The 21,755-nt window shown below is 45.2% G+C and overlaps 1 protein-coding gene across 2 annotated transcripts in view; it reads left to right on the top strand.

Annotated features, from left to right (window-relative positions):
- LOC139280811 (structural maintenance of chromosomes protein 1B-like) overlaps positions 1-21,755 on the top strand; it is a 171,929-nt gene that overhangs the window by 23,511 nt on the left and 126,663 nt on the right. For both annotated transcript variants that reach the window (XR_011596769.1, XM_070900530.1), the window contains exons 5-6: positions 424-662; positions 14,042-14,300. Coding sequence is in view for 1 of the 2 variants with exons in the window: in XM_070900530.1 (XP_070756631.1) it covers positions 424-662; positions 14,042-14,300 (498 nt within the window). In the remaining variant the exon portion in view is untranslated. The remainder of the gene's footprint in view (positions 1-423; positions 663-14,041; positions 14,301-21,755) is intronic.

Genomic DNA, 21,755 nt, shown 5'->3' with positions numbered 1-21,755 from the left:
CGGCTGTAAAGCACTTTGGGACGTTTGGTGGACGTAAAAGGCGCTATATAAATTCAAGTCTTTATTTTTTTTAATTGCCTACTGGGCCAAGTGTCTGCTGTGCACGCTCCACTCAGTAAAACCTGGCAGAACAAAAAAGGTAAGTGCTAAAATTATTTTTGTTGGGCCAGGAGGAGCAGGAGTGCTCCTCTGGGCTCCATAAAAATAACAAGGGTCGCTGCCACCTTAGGCTCCACCTACACCAAAATTGCAAATGCATGATACCACATTATATAAAAATGTTTTGCTTTATTATGTTAGATTTTTTTTTATCTAGCTTGTATTTTTAGAACTAAGCAATAATATTTGATGATCATTAAATATTTTTTATATTTTAATAATGAATACTTTCATTCACACTAAATATTTTTTTTATATGCTCAGGCAGATCGTTACCAATTGTTGATAGAAGAGCTGAAAGAAAGCAGGATTCAGTTGGAACTCTTTCTTTTGTATTATAATGAGATGTTTATAGAAGATCTTGGCAAAGATCTTGAAGCAAGCAATAAAGTTATAAATAGTCAGAAAATGAAGCTGGCCACAGCAGAGGAAGAATTGAGAGCCAGGAAAAAAGAGTTGGGTAAACTGAACCGAGAGCAGCAGCAAATAGAGAAGGAGATAAAGTAAGTCGCTGTACCTTAATGCAATCAAAATATACTTTGGCAGTTCAATATTCAAATCAGTTACTGCTTGGATTTTACAAAGAAACTGGTTCTGAGATGGCAGATCTGTTTTTTATATGATAACTGACCATGCGATGTTGGATCACGTGACATCTACAAATGTTATTGGATTTAACTTCTATAGGTTGGGTCCCCTGTAGCTGAGAATCTTTATTTGGTTTTGCGCCAGCAGCTGTTGCGTGAGAAGTTCGGAGAAACAGGAGGCCACCTATGAACAGGTGAAGATGGGAAACCGAGGGCAAGGAAAAGGGGAAACCTCCACACAGTCTCTATCTTTTCCCCAAGCCCCCACTCCCCAGTCTCCGTCTCTCTCTCTCTCTCTCTCTTTCCGAGTCTCCAGTTTCCCCACCCCTCCCAACTCTTGAGCCTCCCACAATTTCAGGCCCCAACTACTCCCTCCCAAGTGGCAGTTCCCGGCTTTTGTTGAATGGCAAATTCTTTCTGCCAGCATCCATAGCGGTAGAAAAACCCCTTTATCCTTGGGATAGAGTTGTGCAAGCAATCAGTCCCAGAGATAGAGTGGTTTCTCTGCCACTGGATGCTGAGTAAAGAGCTCCATTACACAAAAGCCATTTTTCCACCCGATGCTGCCTTGTGCTTACCCGTGTGTCCCTTGTTTTAAGTTGCAAATGGATTTGCTGCATTGAAAGTTGTTCGTAATCAGTGAGTGTCCGTAGTTTCAGGGTGCAGCTTATCTATTACAATGTAAGTTATTTGGGACTGTCAATGAGTGTCCTTTTTTTTTTGGGGGGGGGGGTCCATTTGTACAGGTTTCACTGTATACCTCCATGTCTATAGCACACATCTACTGGAGGTGATTCTTTATAGGGCGTGATAACTGCAAAAGTTTCAATAAGAAATTTTATTAATTACTTAGTCATGTTAACAGTCTTAGCATTCTCAGTCACAGCAAATTGCTTGTGATTAGTTTCAAACCTTTTTCTTCATTCCTTCTCCTTTCTCATTCCTTAAGAATGAGACCACATTTGGCAGAAGGTTAAGCTTAGAGTATAGTCATTTAAATGGTATTTTGTTGGCTAGCGAGCTTAGACCTATCCGCATGGAACGTGGATGTGGATTCCAGGATATTGTCATGGAATTTCTTTTATGGGATTCCTGCCCGATTTGCAAACTGCACAATCTTCATGCTCTCGCTCAAAATATGCAAGAATAGAGGCCCGAAACCGGAAGGCGCGCCTTAAAAAGAGCAGGGAGAGTCCGATTCAAAAACAACAACAGCAAACAAAAAAATCAGAGTGATGTCACAGGAGAGCAGGTAGATGATAGGTTGGTGAGTATTACATTTTCTTTGCTTTCTAAGTTAGGGAAGGATGTTAAATTAAGAGCTGAGAAACTGTCATTTGCTAGTACTTAAATTAATAACTTAAAACATAAAATAATTGAACAAAACTAAAATAACGATTGAATCAAAGATTTAACTAATTAATAAATAAAACAAGGTTAGAGATGGCAGGTTAGGTGTTGTGTCGTAACTGCAGCATGTGGGAGTTGGCAGAGAACATTGCGATCCCGAGCAACCACATCTGCAGTAAGTGCAGTTCGAGGAACTTCGGCTGAGAATTGTTGAGCTGGAGTATGAGCTGCAGACATGCGATGCATCAGGGAAGGAGAGTTACGTGGACACTTTGCTTCAGGAGGCAGTCACACCCTTAAGGTTCAATAGTAGAGTTAAGCAATGGTCAGGGACAGGAGGGTATGGGGACCCAGGATGCAGTGATGGAGGAGCCTCAGCCCTTGACCCTGTCCCAACAGATACGAGGTACTTGTTCCCTGTACGGATGAGGAAAACGACTGCAGGGAGGATGGGCAAACTGACCACGGCACCATGATACAGGGGGCTATCCAAGTGGGAGGAGAAGGAAGGAATGATTGTGGTAGTGATCAGGGGGATAGATACTGTTCTCTGCAGCCGCGACAGGGCGTTCCGGGCTTTCCGGAGTTTGTGCCCGGTGCCAGGGTTAAGGATTACTCTTCGTGATGGAGAACAATTTGGAGTGGGAGGGGAAGGATTCAGTTGTCATGGTCCATGTAGGAACCAATGACATAGGTAGAACTAAGAATGAGGTTGTGCTGGGGGAGATTGAGGAACTACGGTCTAAATTAATAAGCAGAACCTTAAGGATAATAATCTCTGAATTACTACCTGAGCCACGCGCAAATTGGCATAGGGTCAAGCAGATCAGAGAGTTAAATGTGTGGCTCAAAGAGCGGTGTGGGAGGAAGGGGTTTCAATTCATGGGGCACTGGGGAAAGAGGGAGCTGTTCTCTATGGATCGGCTCCACTTAAACCAGGCTGGGACCAGCATCCTGGCGAATCGAATAGATAGGGCTTTAAACTTAAAAAAAAATGGGGGGGTGGTGGGAGGGAGGGGGGAGGTGTCGGGTGAGGGGAAGTTTAGATATCTAAAGAAGGTCAATGCAATAGAGCAGTGTAACGATTTGAGTAGAAATAAGCAGTGTGACAGGAAGGGACAGAAAGTTTAATGGTAGCAGTGCAGCAGAGAATAAAATCAAAGCAAGGAATAATGGTAAAAAAACTAAATTAAAGGCTCTTTATCTGAATGCATGGAACATTCGTAACAAGATAGACGAACTAGCGGCACAAAGAGATAAATGGGTTTGATCTAATAGCCATTACAGAGACGTTTGCAAGGTGACCAAGGTTGGGAACTAAAAGTTCTAGGGTACTTGAAGTTTTGAAAAGACAAGCAGAATGGTAAAGGGCGAGGGGGGGTGGCGGTGGTAGGGGTGGGGGTAGCTCTGACAATAAAGGATGACATAAGGGCAGAAGAGTGAAAGGATCTTGGCTCACAAGTAGAATCAGTATAGGTGGCGATGAGGAATAACAAGGGGCAGAAAACACTGGTGGGAGTAGTATAGGCTCTCTAATAGTAGCTATACCATTGGACAGAATAGTAATCAAGAAATAGGAACTTGCAACAAAGGTAATGCAATAATCATGGGGGAATTTAATCTTCATATAGACTGGACAAATCAAATTGGCAAAGGTAGTCTAGAGGACGAATTCATGGAATGCATTCGGGACAGTTTCCTAGAACAATACGTCATGGAACCAACCAAGGAACAGGTTATTTTAGATCTTGTATTGTGTAATGAGACAGGGTTAATGTGCAAACTCCTAGTAAAGGATCCTCTGAGACAGAGTGATCATAATACGACAGAATTTCACATTATGTTTGAGAGTGACTTGCCTACATCTGAAACTAGTCTTAAACTTAAATAAAGCTAATTACATAGGTATGAAGGGCAAGTTGACTAAGGTAGATTGGAAAAATAGATTAAAAGGTATGGCAGTAGATAAGCAGTGGCGAACATTTAAAGAAATATTTCATACTTCTCAACAAAAATACATCAATTGAGAAACAAAAACTACACAGGAAAAGTGATCCATTTGTGGCTAACTAAATAAGTTAAGGATAGCATTAGATTGAAAGAAGAAGCTTATAATGTTGCAAAGAACTGTAGTAAGCCTGAGGATTAGAAGAGTTTGTCAGAAACTTGCAAAGGATGACCAAAAAATTGATAAAAAGGAAAAAAAATAGACTGAGAAAACTAGCAAGAAATATAAAAATAGACTGAGAAAACTAGCAAGAAATATAAAAACAGATCGTAAGAACTTCTACAAGTATGTAAAAAGGAAGAGAGTAGCAAAAGTAAACATCGGTCCCTAAGAGAATGAGGCAGGAGAAATTATTATGGGGAAAAAGGAAATGGCAGAAATGTTAAACAAATATTTTGTATCTGTCTTCACCATAGAAGACAAAAAACTTACCTAAAATGGTGGGGAACCAAGGGTCTAATGAGGGTGAGGAACGTAATGTAATTAATATAAGTAGAGAAAAAGTACTATCCCTTAGACCTGACGGCCTATGTCCTAGGGTTCTAAAAGAGGTGGCGGCTGCAGAGATAGTGGATGCATTGGTTTTAATCTTTCAAAATTCCCTAGATTCCCTGGATTGGAAGGTAGCAAATGTAATATCACTACTCAAGAAAGGAGGGAGAGAGAAAACGGGGAACTACAGGCCAGTTAGCCTTACATCAGTTGTCGAGAAAATGCTGGAATCCATTGTTAAGGAAATGGTATCAGGGCACTTAGAAAATCATAACATTATTAGGTAGAGTCAACATGGTTTTATAAAAGGGAAATCGTGTTTGACAAATTCATTAGAGTTTTTTGAGGATGTAACTAGTAGGGTAGATAAAGGGGAACTAGTGGATGTAGTATATTTGGATTTCCAAAAGGCGTTTGATAAGGTGCCGCATAAAAGGTTATTACACAAGATAAGAGCTCATGGGATTGGAGGTAATGTATTAGCATGGATAGAGAATTGGTTAACGGACAGAAAAGAGTAGGAATAAATAGGTCTTTTTCAGTTTGGCAGGCTGTAACTAGTGGGGTGCCGCAAGGATCGGTGCTGGGGCCTCAGCTATTTACAATCTGTATCAATGACCTAGATGAAGGGACCGAGTGTAATGTATCTAAGTTTGCTGACGATACAAAGCTAGTTGGGACAGTAAGCTGTGAGGAAGCATAAGGCGTCTGCAAAGGGATATAGATAGACTAAGTGAGTGGGCAGTTAGGTGGCAGATGGAGTATAATGTAGGGAAATGTGAGGTTATTCACTTGGATAGGAATAGAAAACCAGAATATTTTTTAAATGATGAATGTTTCAGTGTAAGGGGTGTTGCAGTTGTGTGGGGCGGACGAGTTGGGCTGGGTGCTCTTTACCTTTCCTTCATTGTTCATAGGTTTATATATAACCTTCAGGGTTGCTGATCGAGGGCCGTGCGGCTCTTTGTCAGCCGGCATGGACACGATGGGCCGAAATGGCGTCCTTCTGCGCTGTGAATTTCTATGTTTCTATGAGAAACCATTAAATGTTGGTGTTCGGAAATATTTGGGTGTCCTTGTGCAAGAAACATAAAAAGCTAGCATGCAAGTACAACAAGCAATAAGGAAGGCAAATGGCATGTTGTCCTTTATTGCAAGGGAGTTGGAGTGTAAGAGTAAGGAAGTCTTGTTACAATTGTACAGAGCCTTGGTGAGACCACACCTGGAGTACTGTGTACAGTTTTAGTCTCCTTATTTATGGAAGGATATACTTGCTTTGGAGGCAGTGTAACGGAGGTTCACTAGATTGATTCCTGGGATGAGAGGGTTGTCTTATGATAAGAGATTGTGCAGAATTGGCCTATACTCTGGAGTTTAGAAGAATGAGAAGCGATCTCATTGAAACATACAAGATCCTGAAGAGTCTCAGGATAAGGGGTAGGCCATTTAAGACTGAGACGAGGAGGAATTTCTTCACTCAGCAGGTTGTGAACCTTTGGAATTCTCTGCCTTATAGGGCTGTGGATGCTGAGTCTCTGAATATATTCAAGGCTGAGATAGAGATTTAGAATCTATGAGAATCAAGGGATATGGAGATCAGGCGGGAAAGTGAAGTTGAGGTCGATGATCAGCCATGATCTTATTGAATGGCGGAGCAGGCTCGAGGGTCCGTATGGCCTACTGCTCCAAAATTCTTATGTTAATTTAAATATTAAAATGAACATAAATTGGATTCTAGCATAATTCCACAATTTTGTCACTTGAAATTTACTTTATATGTTGTGGAATTTCAGCAAATCAGTTCTTATAGGGAGACCCACTGAATTTCATAGGAGCATTCACAATTATGTGCTTTAACTTCGGATTTTAATTCCCTGTGAATATGAAGCAACAGAGATATGTCCAAGTCACATACCATCATGACTTGGACATATCTCTGTTGCTTCATCGTCGCTGGGACAATATCTTGGAATTCCCTACGTAGCATCATTATGGGAGCACAATGGCCACAAGGACTGCAGTGGACTTATCAACTCCCAACTGTCCAGCCTTTGGCCCTCCATTCACCATGACATTTCTGCTAAATCACACCCTCACCACCATCTTTGATGCCCTAGTCCCTGTTAAAACAATTGCTCTCTCACCCTGGCTGTTCCCCCTGTTATATCCCTGATCTTCGCTCCCTTAAGTCCAAGGGATGCAGACTTTAACGGATATGACGGACAACCAGTTTAGCCGTTCACTGCCTGGTCTGGCTAGACCACATAAAGCACTATCGGGTCCTGCTCTCGTCTGCCAAAATCGTTCACTAGTCCAGAATCATTCTGGAATGTAATGATAAACCCTGGCTTCTGTTCTCCAGTGCTAACTGTCTTTTTAAGCCCCTCTCCACAGTCTCCAACCTCACCTCCGGTAATGTGTGAGGAGCTTATGGACTTCTTTGTCTCTAAGATTGAGACCATCCGTTCGGCTGTCTCTGTCTCTTCCCTTCCTTGCTCTTAACACGCCAGGCCAAACTTCCTCTAAGGAAGCTCCTTGCCCTTGCCATGACTTCACATCCTCCGATCTTCCCTCATGACCTTTCCAAGCTCATCCTGTCCATGAGATTCACTTCCTACTCCCTTGACCCTATTCCCACCAAACTGCTGACCACCTAACTTCCTTTTCTGGCTCTCATGTTAGCTGACATTGTTAACAGTTCTCTCAGGTACCATCCCCCTCCCTCAACTGTGCCGTCATCATCCCTTTCCTCAAAAAAACCAACCCTCGACCCCTCCATCCTTGCAAATTACCACTCCATCTCCAACCTCCCTTTCCTCTCCAAAGTCCTTGAACGTGTTGTCACCTCCTAAATCTCTGCCGATCTTTCCCACAATTCCATGTTTCTGCAGTCCGGTTTCTGCGCCTGCCATAGTACCGAAACGACTCTCATCAAAGTCACAAATGACATCCTTTGTGACTGTAACAAAGGCAAACTATCCCTCCTCATCCTTGACTTGTCTGCAGCCTTTGACACGGTTGACCACTCTATCCTTCTCCATTGTCTCTCCACCATCATCCAGCTGGGTGGGACTGCAATCGCTTATTTCCATTCTTATCTATCATCGTAGCCAAAGAATCACCTGCAACGGCTTCTCTTCCTGCCCCCACATCGTTACCTCTGGTGTCCCCCAAGGATCTATCCTAAGCCCCCTCCTATTTTTCATCCACATGTTGTCCTTACGTCATCCGAAAACACAGCGTCAGTTTCCACATGTACACTGATGATACCCAGCTCTACCTCACTACCACTTCTCTCGGTCTCTAAATTGTCAGACTGCTTGTCTGAAATCCAGTTCTGGATGAGCAGAAATTTCTTCAATTGAATATTGAGAAGACCGAAGCCATTGTTTTTGGTCTCGCCACCAACTTCATTCCCTAGCCACTGACTCCATCCCTCTCCCCAACTCATGTCTGAGGCTGAACCAGACTGTTCGTAACCTTGGTGTCATATTTGACCCTGAAATGAGCTTTCAATCACATATCTGCATCATAACTAAGATCGTCCACTTCCACCTCCATAACATCGCCTGTCTCCGCTCTTCCCTCAGCTCATCCGCTGTTGAAGCCCTCATCCATGTCTTTGTTATCTCGAGACTTGACCATTCCAACGCACTCCTGGCTGCCCTCCCACGTTCTACCTTGCATAAACTAGAGGTGATCCAAGACTCGACTGCCCTTATCCTAACTCGCACCATGTCCCGCTCACCCATCACCCCTGTGCTCACTGACCAGGAGCTCAAATCTGGCACCAAGCTTATGGTCTACAGGGCAATAGTAATACCCGCCCTACTATATGGCTCAGAGACATGGACTACATATAGCAGACATCTCAAAGCACTGGAGAAGTACCACCAGCACTGCCTCCGCAAGATCCTGCAAATCCACTGGGAAGATAGACGGACCAACGTCAGTGTTCTTGTTCAGACCAACATCCTCAGCATTGAAGCACTGACCACGCTCAACCAGCTCCGTTCGGCAGGCCACATCGTTCGCATGTCCAACACGAGACTCCCTAAGCAAGCGCTCTACTCGGAGCTCCGACACGGCAAGAAAGCCCCAGGTGGGCAGAGGAAACGTCTCAAGGATACCCTCAAAGCCTCCATGATAAAGTGCAACATCCCCACTGCACTTGGGAATCCCTGGCCCAAGACCGGCCAAAGTGGAGGACAAGCATCCGGGAGGGCGCTGAGCACCTCGAGTTTCGTCGCCGAGAGCATCCGGAAATCAAGCGCAGACAGCGGAAGGAGCATGCGGCAAACCAGGCTCCTCACCCACCCTTTCCTTCAACAGCTGCTTGACCCTCCTGTGACAGACTGTAATTCCCGCATTGGATTGTGCAGTCACCTGAGAACTCAGTTTTAGAGTGGAAGCAAGTCTTCCTCGATTTCGAGGGACTGCCTTTGATGATGATGACATTGGCTTCAGGTTAAGCAACGCCATGATTTCAAAATTCTCATCCTTATTTTCAAATCCCTCCATGGCCTATTTCTGTAATTTCCTCCAGCCCCACAACTCTCCAGAGACGTCTGTGTTATGTATGTAAACTTTACTAGTGTGTAAAACTTGACACCAGGGGGCGCACCTGTTGGAGACCCAAGGGTCACCACACCCCGGGCAAGCAGATATAAAAGGCAGTCTACCATGCTGCTTCCTAACTCTGGAGTTACATTAAAGAGACCAAGGTCACAACAATTTGAGGTTACAGGATACAGTCTTATGGAGTTATTTTGAACATAACAATTGGCGACGAGTAACAGATCACAAACTTTCACTTGGTTATGGCCGCCGTTGGTATTCTTGAGATTTGTTGAGGGTGATGATTGGGAAACCTTTGTTGAGCGTCTTGACCAGTACTTCGTGGCCACCGAGCTGGATATGGATGATACCGTGGTCAAGCACAGGGCGATTCTCACCGTTTGTGGGTCCACGATATATGGCCTCGTCAAAAATCTGCTAGCACCGACGAAACCAAAGGACAAGACATACGCAGAGTTGTGCACGCTGGTTTGGGAATGCCTCAAGCCGAAGGAGAGCATCTTAATGGCCAGGTTTCGCTTTTACACACACCATCGCTCTGAGGGCCAGAACATGGCGAGCTATGTCGCCGACCTAAGACGCCTTGCTGGACTGTGCGAATTTGCTGGATTTTTGGGGGAAATGTTGCAGGATATTTTCGTGCTTGGAATCGGCCACGAGGTAATTCTTCGCAAACTGCTGTCTGCCGAATCCCCAAATTTGAGCAAGGCCATCACGATAGCCAGGCTTTCATGTCCATGAACGATAACACTAAACAGATATCTTTGCAGCATCGAAGCTCACCGGCAAGTACTGTGCATAAAATAACGCCTTCAGCAGACAGAACTGTACATGGCAGGGCCTACACGCCTTCAGAGGCCAGACCTAGGATGACTGAGTCCGCTGTGGGGCGTGAATGCGAATCCATTAACACCATGTTGGTGCTGCGGGGGTAATCATCGGGCCCATCAATGTCGATTCAAGCATTACATGTGCAAGGGCTGTGGAACAATGAGGCACCTCCAGAAAATGTGCAAATGTACTGCGACTCACCACATGGCAGAGTCGGCAGAAGATGACCGATCCGACGCGGATCATGCTGAACGAGTAAGAGAGGCAACTCAACCCGAGGCTGAAGAGGAGGTGTATGGGGTACATACCTTCACCACCAAAAGCCCTCCAATAAAGTTGAAAGTCAAATTAAACGGCATTCCAGTTTTCATGGAATTGGACATGGGGGCGAGTCAGTCAATTATGAGCCAGAAGGCTTTTGAGAAACTGGGGCAACAAAGCACAAAGACCAAAACTAAGCCCGATTTACACAAAGCTGCGCACTTACACCAAAGAGCTCATACCAGTCATTGGCAGTGCAGCAGTGAAGGTATCGTACGATGGAACTGTGCATGATTTATCAGTATGGATTGTACCAGGCGATAGCCCAACGCTGTTCAGCAGAAGCTGGCTAGGAAAGATCCGATGGAACTGGGACGATATCAAAGCACTGTCTTCGGTGGATGATGCCTCGTGCGCCCAAGTGCTAAACAAATTCCCGTCGTTATTTGAGCCAGGCATCGGCAACTTCACAGGTGCCAAAGTGCAGATCCATCTAGTCCCTGATGCATGGCCCATTCATCACAAGGCCCGAGCGGTTCCATATATGATGCGAGAGAAAGTAGAGATCGAGCTGGACAGACTTCAACGAGAGGGAATCATATCGCCAGTCTAATTCAATGAGTGGGCCAGTTTACTTGTTCCGGTGTTGAAAAGTGATGGGACGGTCAGAATCTGCGGGGACTACAAGGTAACGATCACCCGAGTCTCGTTACAGGACCAGTACCGACTACCCAAAGCGGATGACCTGATCGCAACGCTAGCAGGGGGGAAGTCGTTCACCAAGCTGGATCTAACCTCTGCTTACATGACACAGGAGCTGGCTGAACCTTTGAAAAAATTGACGTGCATCAACACGAACAAAGGACTGTTCATATACCACAGGTGCCCTTTTGGGATTCGCTCGGCTGCGGCCATCTTCCAGAAGAGTCCATGGAGAGTCTGCTGAAATCGGTTCCGCGCACCGTGGTGTTTCAAGACGACATCCTGATCACTGGTTGCAACACCACCGAACACTTGCACAACCTGGAAGAGGTTCTAAAGCAACTGGACAGAGTGGGACTCAGGCTGAAACGCTCCAAGTGTGTTTTCCTGGCGCCAGAGGTCGAATTTTTGGGAGTAAGATTGCGGCGGACGGCATCAGACCCATGGACTCCAAGACGGAGGTCATCAAGAATGCACCCAGACCACAGAATGTGACGGAGCTGCGTTCGTTCCTGGGACTCCTCAACTATTTTGGTAACTTTCTACCGGGTTGAGCACTTTTGCTGGAACCTTTGCATTTATTGCAACGCAAGGGTGACGACTGGGTTTGGGGTAAATCTCAAGAGGCAGCCTTTAATAAGGCCAGAAACCTGCTATGTTCTAACAAGTTACTTGTATTGTATGACCCATGTAAACGTTTAGTACTAGCTTGTGATGCATCTTCGTACGGGGTCGGTTGTGTGTTACAGCAAGCCAATGTGTCAGGCAAACTGCAACCAGTTGCATATGCGTCCAGATTGTTATCTCAGGCTGAAAGAGCCTACAGTATGGTTGAGAAATAAGCATTAGCATGTGTATATGGGGTTAAGAAAATGCACCAATACCTATTTGGACTCCAGTTCGAGCTCGAAACCGACCACAAACCACTCATTTCGCTGTTCTCAGAAAGCAAAAGGTATTAACACCAATGCTTCGTCCCGCATCCAAAGATGGGCACTAACATCATCTGCATATGACTATGTAATCCGCACAGACCAGGCACTGAGAACTGTGCTGATGCTATCAGTCGGCTACCATTGCCCACCACTGGGGTGGAAATGGCGCAGCCCGCAGACTTGCTTCTTGTAATGGATGTTTTTGAGAGTGAAGGGTTGCCCGTCACGGCTCGCCAGATCAGGACCTGAACTAACCAGGACCCTATGCTATCATTAATAAAAAGCTGTGTCCTTAATGGGAGCTGGTCAGCTGTTCCCGGGGAAATGCAAGACAAAATTAAGCCGTTTTACCGGACACAAGGATGAAATGTCCATCCATTTGGATTGTCTCCTATGGAGCTATCGCGTGATTTTGCCAAAAAAAGGCAGGGAAATGTTTAAATGCGACTTACACAGTACCCACCCAGGCATAGTCATGATGAAGGCTATTGCCAGGTCACACGTTTAGTGGCCCGGCATTGACTCGGAATTGGAGCCATGCGTACACCAATGTAACACTTGCTCACAGTTGAGCCTAGTAGCAGTGGACGCTTAGTCTAAATGGATTGAATGTATAATAATGTCATCATGTACGTCCACTGCCACCATTGAAAGCCTCTGGGCCATGTTCGCCATCCATGGTTTGCCCGACGTCCTGGTTAGTGACAATGGACCATGTTTCACCAGCTCGGAATTCAATGAGTTCATGACCCACAATGGCATCAAGCATGTCAGATCTGCCCCGTTTAAGTCCGCATCCAATGGTCAAGCGGAACGAGCAGTCCAAACTATCGAGCAGAGCTTGAAACGGGTGACGGACAGTTCCCTGCAGACCCGGTTATCTCTGGTTCTGCTCAGCTACCGGAAGCGACCTTACTGGTGTTGCCCCATCAGAATTGTTAATGAAGAGAGCACTCAAAACCAGACTCTCCTTAGTCCACTCGGATCTCAATGATCATGTAGAAACCCGGCGTCACTGGCATAACGTGTACCATGATAGCGCGGCTATCGTGTGACATTGAGGTTAATGACCCTGTGTTTGTTCTTAATTATGATCATGGTCCCAAATGGGTTGCTGGCACTGTTTTAGCCAAGGAGGGGAATAGAGAGTTTGTTGTCAAACTTTTGAATGGACAAACATGCAGATAGCACTTGGATGAGACCAAACTGCGATTCACTGACAACCAAGAACAGTTTGAAAAGGACATTACCATTATTGACCCACCAACACGCACCCAACCACTGTCAACCACGAGGATGACCCCACCATGCCCAACAGTCCGATCAGACCAGCCGTGCTGCAGCGCAGCAATGATCCGACCAACTCACCCATGCCAGCACTTCAACTCAGGCGATCAACCCGGGAACGTAGAGCCTCGCATCGCGTCAACTTGTAAATAACTTGTATCTAAGATTTGGGGGGGTGGGGGGTGGAGTGATGTTGGAGACCCAAGGGTCACCTGCACACCCTGGGCAAGCAGGTATAAAAGGCAGTCTACCATGCTGCTTCCTCACTCTGGAGTTACATTAAAGAGACCAAGGTCACAACAGTTTGAGCTTACAGTATACAGTCTTGAGTTATTCTGAACATAACAGTCTGCGCTTCTCTAATTCTACCCTCTTGAGCAGCCTGAATTCTAATCGCTCAACCATTGGTGGCCATGCTTTCTGTTGCCTAGGCCCTAAGCTCTGGAATTCCCTGTCCAAACCTCTCTACCTCTCTTTCCTCCTTCAAGACACTCCTTAAAACATACTTCTTTGACCAAGCTTTTGGTCACCTGTGCTAATTTCTACTTCTGTGGCTCGGTGTCAAATTTATATCTTAATACTCCTGTGAAGCACCTCGTAACATTTCACTACGTTAAAGGTGCTTTAAAAATACAATTTGTTGTTGTTGGTCCACAATGGCTTCCACTTGCGGTCCTCCGGTTAAAACTGCAGTTGGACCCTGATGCTGTCATTGGAACCTTTATCTAAAAATAGTACATTTTCAAGCCCTTCCATCACACTGACGTTGCAACATCATGTCACCAACTAAAATTCATCTTGTTTTGGCCATGAAGTTATTAAATTAGTGAATTTTATTATCACATCACCAGAGCTCATGACTCTCATCTGAATGAGAAGCGACCCAGCTACATCAAAGCCAAGGAGAACACAAGGCACCATATCAAGAAGGTAGAGACAGCGAGGAAATCTCTGAAGAACAGTGAAAAACAATATAGCATTCACCAGCAGGAGGTGAAGGATTTGGAGTTGGAGCTTGAAGATGTGAATAAAGCGTGGAAAGGGTTTGAGGAAAAGGCGCAAGCAGAACTCAGCAGCAAAGGTCACAGCATGGAACTGGAGGAGAGCCAGGTAAACAAAAAAGTATTTATTGCCCATCATTTTTTCTGTATTTACATTTTATGTTATTGGTACCATTGACTTCTTCCATCAAACAGAATGGTCCTGACATTCTGCAGGCCTGGAATACCAGGAATTATGCCAGGATTGCAATTGCCGAGAACCTCCACCACTGGCCGTGGTGAACTTTCTGGGGTGAAGGGGAGATTGCTGCTGCTCCAACAGCAATGCATTTCGGGCAATGTTCTGGAAAATCCAGTGACTACTGTTGTGTCCAGGGGAGGGGGGCCTGGAATGAACGTGGATATGCCCCAATTATACCCTTTGTGAAAAGGCGACACTTAAATGGAAAAAATACCTTCCTGTTTCACAGGAATCCAGGCCATATTCCTGGTCTGGGGCCCCAGGTGAGGTCCACAAGTTACATTCGGCAAGCAGACTGATCCTGTATCTGCTGAATAAGAAGTTTAAAACATGGGAACTCCTAATATTGGGGTCCTCTGGCTTTAATGCCACTGGCTTTACAAGGAGCAGGTGGAGCCTCCACTGGCCTATTTTCCAATCCTTTAACCGCACTCCTACTAGAGTGTGGCTGAAGTGCGCCAGTAAGAGCCAAGGATTTTTGGCCCCAAAGTCTTCGGCTTCAGCCACTTGTAGATTCTTTTTTTTTTTGGCCCAAACAACACATCTTTAGAGATCTGCATCGCCTGCCTCTCTCAAATAAAAATTACCCACCTTTTACTATTAGTCCTGAGGTAAACCAGAATAGGTACCTTCAATACACGATACAAACCTTAATACATATATACACACACTGCATACATGTATAATACATATATAATTTTATGTGTAATATACACACACACATCTTTACCTAAATCTTTTTCTATATATATATATATCCATTAGTAGATCTCCCATAGTATTGCTCACAATGGGTTGTTCCATGTAGGTTTATCAGGGACTCTTGATTTATCAGCTTTGGGGACAGCCCAGGGTTTTGCAGTAAAGGGAAGGAGTACCAGAGTCTTGGAGAATAAAGAAAGTCTTGGAGCACTGAGAGAGTAGTCTGCGAACACTATAGGAGGTTTGGTGCACACTGGGACAAGTCCTGGGATCACTAGGAGAGGGGTCTTGGGATCTGGAAGCATTAAAGAAAGACATTGCGTGATTGGGAGTATTGGGGGAGGTACTGGCAGCTGTGAATACTTGGACTGCAGTCTAGGGGTTTATGAGCACTTACAGGGGATCCCCAGATTTGGGAGTGGCAAGGTGGGGGATATCCTTGGGTAGGTGGCCTCGGGGTTCAGTCAGATTGGGAGTGGATTTGGGAGCTTTGCAGGGGCAGAGACTGGCAGAATTTATGGTTCCTGGTTGTACATGGAGAGGGGAACGGCAGGATAATAGAACTAGAATTTCCCGTGGCCCCATTCAGGCTATTGGGGCCCCAACTCCCAACCCACTACCACAATCCCACCTGTCAGCCTTCTGTCTCTCCTCTCTGTACCTCTTTGTGGCATCAGGCACCCCTACCACCACTTTACTCTCCTCCCTCCTAGAATCATGACAGAAACATAGAAATTTACAACGCAGAAAGAGGCCATTTCGGCCTATTATTTCCGTGCTGGACGACAAAGCCGCACGGCCCTCGGTCAGCAGCCCTGAAGGTTTACATATAAACTTATGAACAATGGCCGAAAGGTAAAGAGCACCCAGCCCAACCAGTCTGCCCCACACAACTGCGACACCCCTTACACTGAAACATTCTACACTCCACCCCAACTGGAGCCATGTGATCTCCTCGGAGAGGCAAAACCAGATTAAAAACCCAGGCCAATTTGGGGGAGAAAAAATCTGGGAAAATTCCTCTCCGACCCATCCAGGTGATCGAAATGAGTCCAGGAAATTACCCTGGCCGTATTCGATTCCATGCAGAACTTGCCATCATATCTGCGCCGGCCAACAACAGGTTATCCAGTCTAATCCCAATTACCAGCTCTAGGTCCGTAACCCTACAGGTTACGACACTTTAAGTGCCTATCCAACCATCTTTTAAATGTGGTGAGGGTTTCTGCATCCACCACTCTTCCAGGCAGTGAGTTCCAGACCCCCACCACCCTCTGCGTGAAGAAGCCCCCCACCCCCCACCCCCCCAAACCCCCTCTGAACCTTCCACCAACCACCTTAAAACTATGCCCCCTCGTAATAGACCCTTCCACCAATGGAAATAGGCCCTTGCTATCCACTATATCCAGTCCCCTCAATGTTTTGCACACAATGAGATCTCCTCTGAATCTCCTTTGTTCCAATGAGAACAAACCCAGCCTATCCAATCTGTCCTCATAACTAAGATTCTCCAGGGGGCTCTAGAATTATTTTTCCCAGCCTTTTTCTTTAAGGGCACATGTTTGGCCTGAGCCTTCCGGATCTCCTCCTTGAATGCCTCCCACTGTTCCGATACTGATTTACCCACAAGTAGCTGTTTCCAGTCCACTGTGGCTACATCACTCCTCAACTTAGCAAAATTAGCTTTTTCCCAATTTGGGACTTTTATTCCAGGCCTATCCTTGTCCTTATCTGTAACTAACTTGAATCTGACTGAATTATGGTCACTGGCACCCAAGTGCTCTCCCACTAATACCCCTTCAACCTGCCCAGCTTCATTCCCCAAAAAGAAATCCAAGACCGCCCCTTCTTGTCTTGGGCTTGTTACATACTGACTAAAAACGTTCTTTTGAATGCATTTTAAGAATTCCGCACCCTCGTACCCTTCACATTATATTTGTCCCAATCAGTATTTGGATAGTTAAAATCCCCTACTATTACTACCCTAACTCTATTTCTTTCTCCACAGATGCAGCTTGATCTGAAGAGTATTTACAGGATTTTTTGTTTTTATACCACTTTACTCATTGTCAGCCTGTTCCTGTCTTTACATTATGCCTTAAACATAGAAACATAGAAAATAGGTGCAGGAGTAGGCCATTTGGCCCCTCGAGCCTGCACCACCATTCAATAAGATCATGGCTGATCATTCCCTCAGTACCCCATTCCTGCCTTCTCTCCATACCCGTTGATCCCCTTAGCTGTAAGGGCCATATCTAACTCCCTCCTGAATATATCCAATGAACTGGCATCAACAACTCTCTGTGGCAGGGAATTCCAAAGGTTAACAACTCTCTGAGTGAAGAAGTTTCTCCTCATCTCAGACCTAAATGGCCTACCCCTTATCCTAAGACTATGTCCCCTGGTTCTGGACTTCCCCAACATCAGGAACATTCTTCCCACATCTAACCTGTCCAGTCCTGTCAGAATCTTATACGTTTCTATGAGATCCCCTCTCATCCTTCTAAACTCCAGTGAATAGAGGCCCGTTGATCCAATCTCTCCTCATATGACAGTCCAGCCATCCCTGGAATCAGTCTGGTGAACCTTCGCTGCACTCACTCAATAGCAAGAACTTCCTTCCTCAGATTAGGATACCAAAACTGAACACAATATTCCAGGTGAGGCCTCACCAAGGCCCTGCACAACTCCAGTAAGACCTCCCTGCTCCTATACTCAAATCCCCTAGCTATGAAGGCCAACATACCATTTGCCTTCTTCACTGCCTGCTGTACCAGCATGCCAACTTTCAATGACTGATGAACCAGGACACCCAGGTCTCGTTGCACCTCCCCTTTTCCTAATCTGCCACCATTCAGATAATATTCTGCCTTCGTGTTTTTGCCTCCAAAATGGATAACCTCACATTTATCCACATTATACTGCATCTGCCATGTATTTGCCCACTCACCTAACCTGTCCAAGTCACCCTGCAGCCTCTTAGCGTCCTCCTCGCAGCTCACACCGCCACCCAGTTTAGTGTTATCTGCAAACTTGGAGATATTACACTCAATTCCTTCATCTAAATCGTTAATGTATATTGTAAAGAGCTGAGGTCCCAGCACTGAGTCCTGCGGCACTCCACTAGCCACTGTCTGCCATTCTGAAAAGGACCCGTTTATCCCGACTCTCTGCTTCCTGTCTGCCAACCAGTTCTCTATTTACGTCAGTACATTACCCCCAATACCATGCACTTTGATTTTGCACACCAATCTCTTGTGCGGGACCTTGTCAAAAGCCTTTTGAAAGTCCAAATACACCACATCCACTGGTTCTCCCTTGTCCACTCTGCTAGTTACATCCTCAAAAAATTCCAGAAGATTCGTCAAGCATGATTTCCCTTTCATAAATCCATGCTGACTTGGTCCGATCCTGTCACTGCTTTCCAAATGCGCTGCCAGTTCATCCTGTAATAAACATAAATTACCTGAAACCTAACAAAATTATTTCATAAAATGCTCAAATTCATTGTTTACAGGCTTCCCATTTTTATAGAAATTAATTCTGTGAAGACTCCACTATGGTTCAAACTTTTAAATTGACTTTTCTACCTTTTATATTACCAATCTTTGTTGACAGTCAGAAAGAAAAAACAATTATAAGGATCCTGCAAATCCTTTCAGTGCATTCCTCTGCTCCCTGATCTCAGGATACCAGAAGCTCTCTCTTAGTAATCAAGATCCCGAGACTTGTCTCAAGTTTTCTAGAACGACAGGACCCTCTGCCAGTTATGGACTCTCCCCTCCATGTAGACTCAACCCCAAGACCCTATCTCATTACTACCAGTCCCAGGCTGCTTCTAATGCTGTTAAATCAGTGATTGGAATATTAATCTGGAGGTGGTGGGGATGGGAGTTAGAAAGCAGTCGGGAAACCCGGAAGAACGGGTTTCCCCAGGCCCTGTTAAATTAAATGGGGGTTCGTAACTCAGGTGCCGCAGGGGCATTGGTTGCCGGGGGGGGGGGGGGGGGCAAGGCAGTGCAGTGCAGTGTGGTTGGGAGCATCGGGGCTGGAAGGCGGAGGCCGGGTAATGGATCGAAGGCCTGGTGGTGGTGGGTGGGGGGTCGGCAGTCTGGGGAGAGGGGGGAAGCAGAGGAACTGGATTCAGGAGGTAACTGGAAAATCACTCCTGGATCCAGCAGTCCTCATCTTCCTCCAGCTGGTGGGTTCCCTGAGAAACCCAATCAGCCAGAGTTAAATTCGTATTAGTGGATCACCATGGGGCACGCCATTTAAGTGGGTGACCCGCCTCCTGGCAGCGGGTTGGCTGCCGTTCCCCGTCCCGCCTCTGTTAAAATCAGAAGTGGGAAGGTTGGGGTTGGGTTTCAGTTTTTTTTACATTTTAACCTCCTACCTGTTTTTTGGAGTTAAAATTCTCCCCAGTGTCTTTAATAACACTACTTGATGTAATATCCCTGTCAAAATTCTCTGATTCACCACGAGCAATGTCATTTGAAATTTGCTGATATACATGTATATCAATATCTATCTATATGTTTATTTTGCTTCTTTTGGCCCCTCTTTGGCACTAATTCCAGCAAAATGAATAGATTCTCCAAAAGTACGGCAGATGTCATCTTTGAGAATCAAATGAGCTATCCAGTTGCCCATCAGCACGATTGAGAAACCAGCACCTAAAATGTCCAATCATCCATAGAGGCAATCTTCTAGTTTGTCAATAGTCTTATTACCGGAAATTGGAATTCTGATATTGAATTGGAATACAACCATATTTGATACCAGCTCCTTTGCCAATTATGTAAGCTGTTAAGGACTTACTCTCGGACTAGTTAAGAGTTTATACATACTTGTCCACAGACTTTCTGCGGAATTTTGCACTGGAATTTGTTTATTGGAAAGTCATTTCGGCGCAGTGGCCTCTACAGGGGATCTGGTCTCGTGTGAATAGGACAAGCAACTGTGTATTTCCTTAACCAATCAGATTGAAGAATTGTTATTGAGCAGCACAGGAAGTGTAAGTTCAGTGCCAAATCAGAAAGCGAAATGAAGAGGGAAAGAAAGATAGGATTAGGAGAGAGATAAGAGACAGAAAAGTTTTAAAAAAATATTTCCATCGTGAAACATTTTTAAATCTCCAATAATAATTAAAATCTGATGGAATGAAACTCCACAAAGTTAATTTTCAGTGCTGGAGAGATTTTTTGGCAGTAATTAAGACTTATTACAGTGATTTAAAAAAAAAATTTTTTGACTGGAATGGACAAGCCCTAACTTTCTGTTGAGTTTAGTGGGTATCTAACACAAGTACAGCAAATTTACGCTGTTCCATGTGTTTCAATGACAAGTCGCTCAGAGAGATACTGTTATAGCGCAATTTCTGGAGGAGCAGTGCAACTCTGAAAGCAACTTTCTGATTTCCGTGTTTAACTGCGCATTTGCGGTCACCGGACGACAACAACAACTTAAAAGCATATATACTGTAATGCCATCCCACCGTCTCAAAACATAAGACAATCAGACAAACTTGCAAATCATGAAATCAGTTCTTTTTTGGTTTATAAACCTCGTAGTGGCTTTATTTAAACTCCTAATGGGCCACAGCTCTTACAAAAGCTATATTACACATGTCGAGTGTTAGAATGTGCTCTGTCAGCCTGTCCGGTGTCCCATCAAAGTTTAATCATAACATCTCAGACTCATTGTCCGATTAGGATATGCTAATAGTGGAGATTAGTCAGGACTGTGAGGGAATAGGAAGAAACAGATGGGTCAGCAACATCCCATCTGAGTTGTAGATGTTCCCGAACATCTGCGGCAGGTCGAGGCCTTAAAAGGAGTGGCGAGCGGCCCTAGAACCAGTGTGACAGCATAACCGCTCCAGGGAGCAGCGCGAGCTGGTGCAGGAGAGCGATGGCAGTGAAGAGGGTGACTGGATTGGACGTCGCCATAATCCAGGTTGGTGATTGGAGCATGGGCATGTACAGCAGGAGCGGCGAGGTTGGGGTGAAGGAGCGGCGAGAGATTGCAGAGCAACATGATCGGGGCCCAGGGGAGATGTGTGTTCGGGGTCCAAAAGAGGCGCGGGTCCAGGGGCAGCACGAGCCAGCCCACACTGTGATATGTGTGCACACTAGGTCCGTGCAGCAGAGCTGGTCTCCAGTCGTCTTGGTTAACCCTTGCCACTGGACCAAGACCAAGCTCTGTCAAGCCCGTGTGGTGACTGGTGTGCAATGGCCACCACACGTTTTTAAAAAAACCACGCACCAGCATCTTCAATATGTAGTTTGGGACCTGGAATATTAGATCCTTCATTGAAACACCTGTGAACTCATTGAATTCATTCCTTTTTAGCGTGGAAGCAAGTGATCCTCGATTTGAGGGACGGCCTAAGAAGATGTGAATTGTTAATAGCAGATTGGCCAGAACAATGCAGGCACCGAAGCTAACACATTAGCAACTATTAGCAAGGTCACATTAACTATCTAGGATTGTCCAGGTCATCTCCTGTTCCTTTGCAAATTCAGACAGGAAACATCAGGTTAAATTGATTAGCAGTTAAATGATCAAGATTGCCATTATGTCAAGGTCTGGAGGTTTGATGAGAAGGAATCTTGCTTCAAT

Source organism: Pristiophorus japonicus, chromosome 15 (genome assembly GCF_044704955.1).
Source record: "Pristiophorus japonicus isolate sPriJap1 chromosome 15, sPriJap1.hap1, whole genome shotgun sequence".
Classification (NCBI taxonomy): Eukaryota; Metazoa; Chordata; class Chondrichthyes; family Pristiophoridae; genus Pristiophorus; species Pristiophorus japonicus.
Note: the sequence above shows the minus strand (reverse complement) of the source record. Positions and strands in the feature narration are given on the sequence as shown.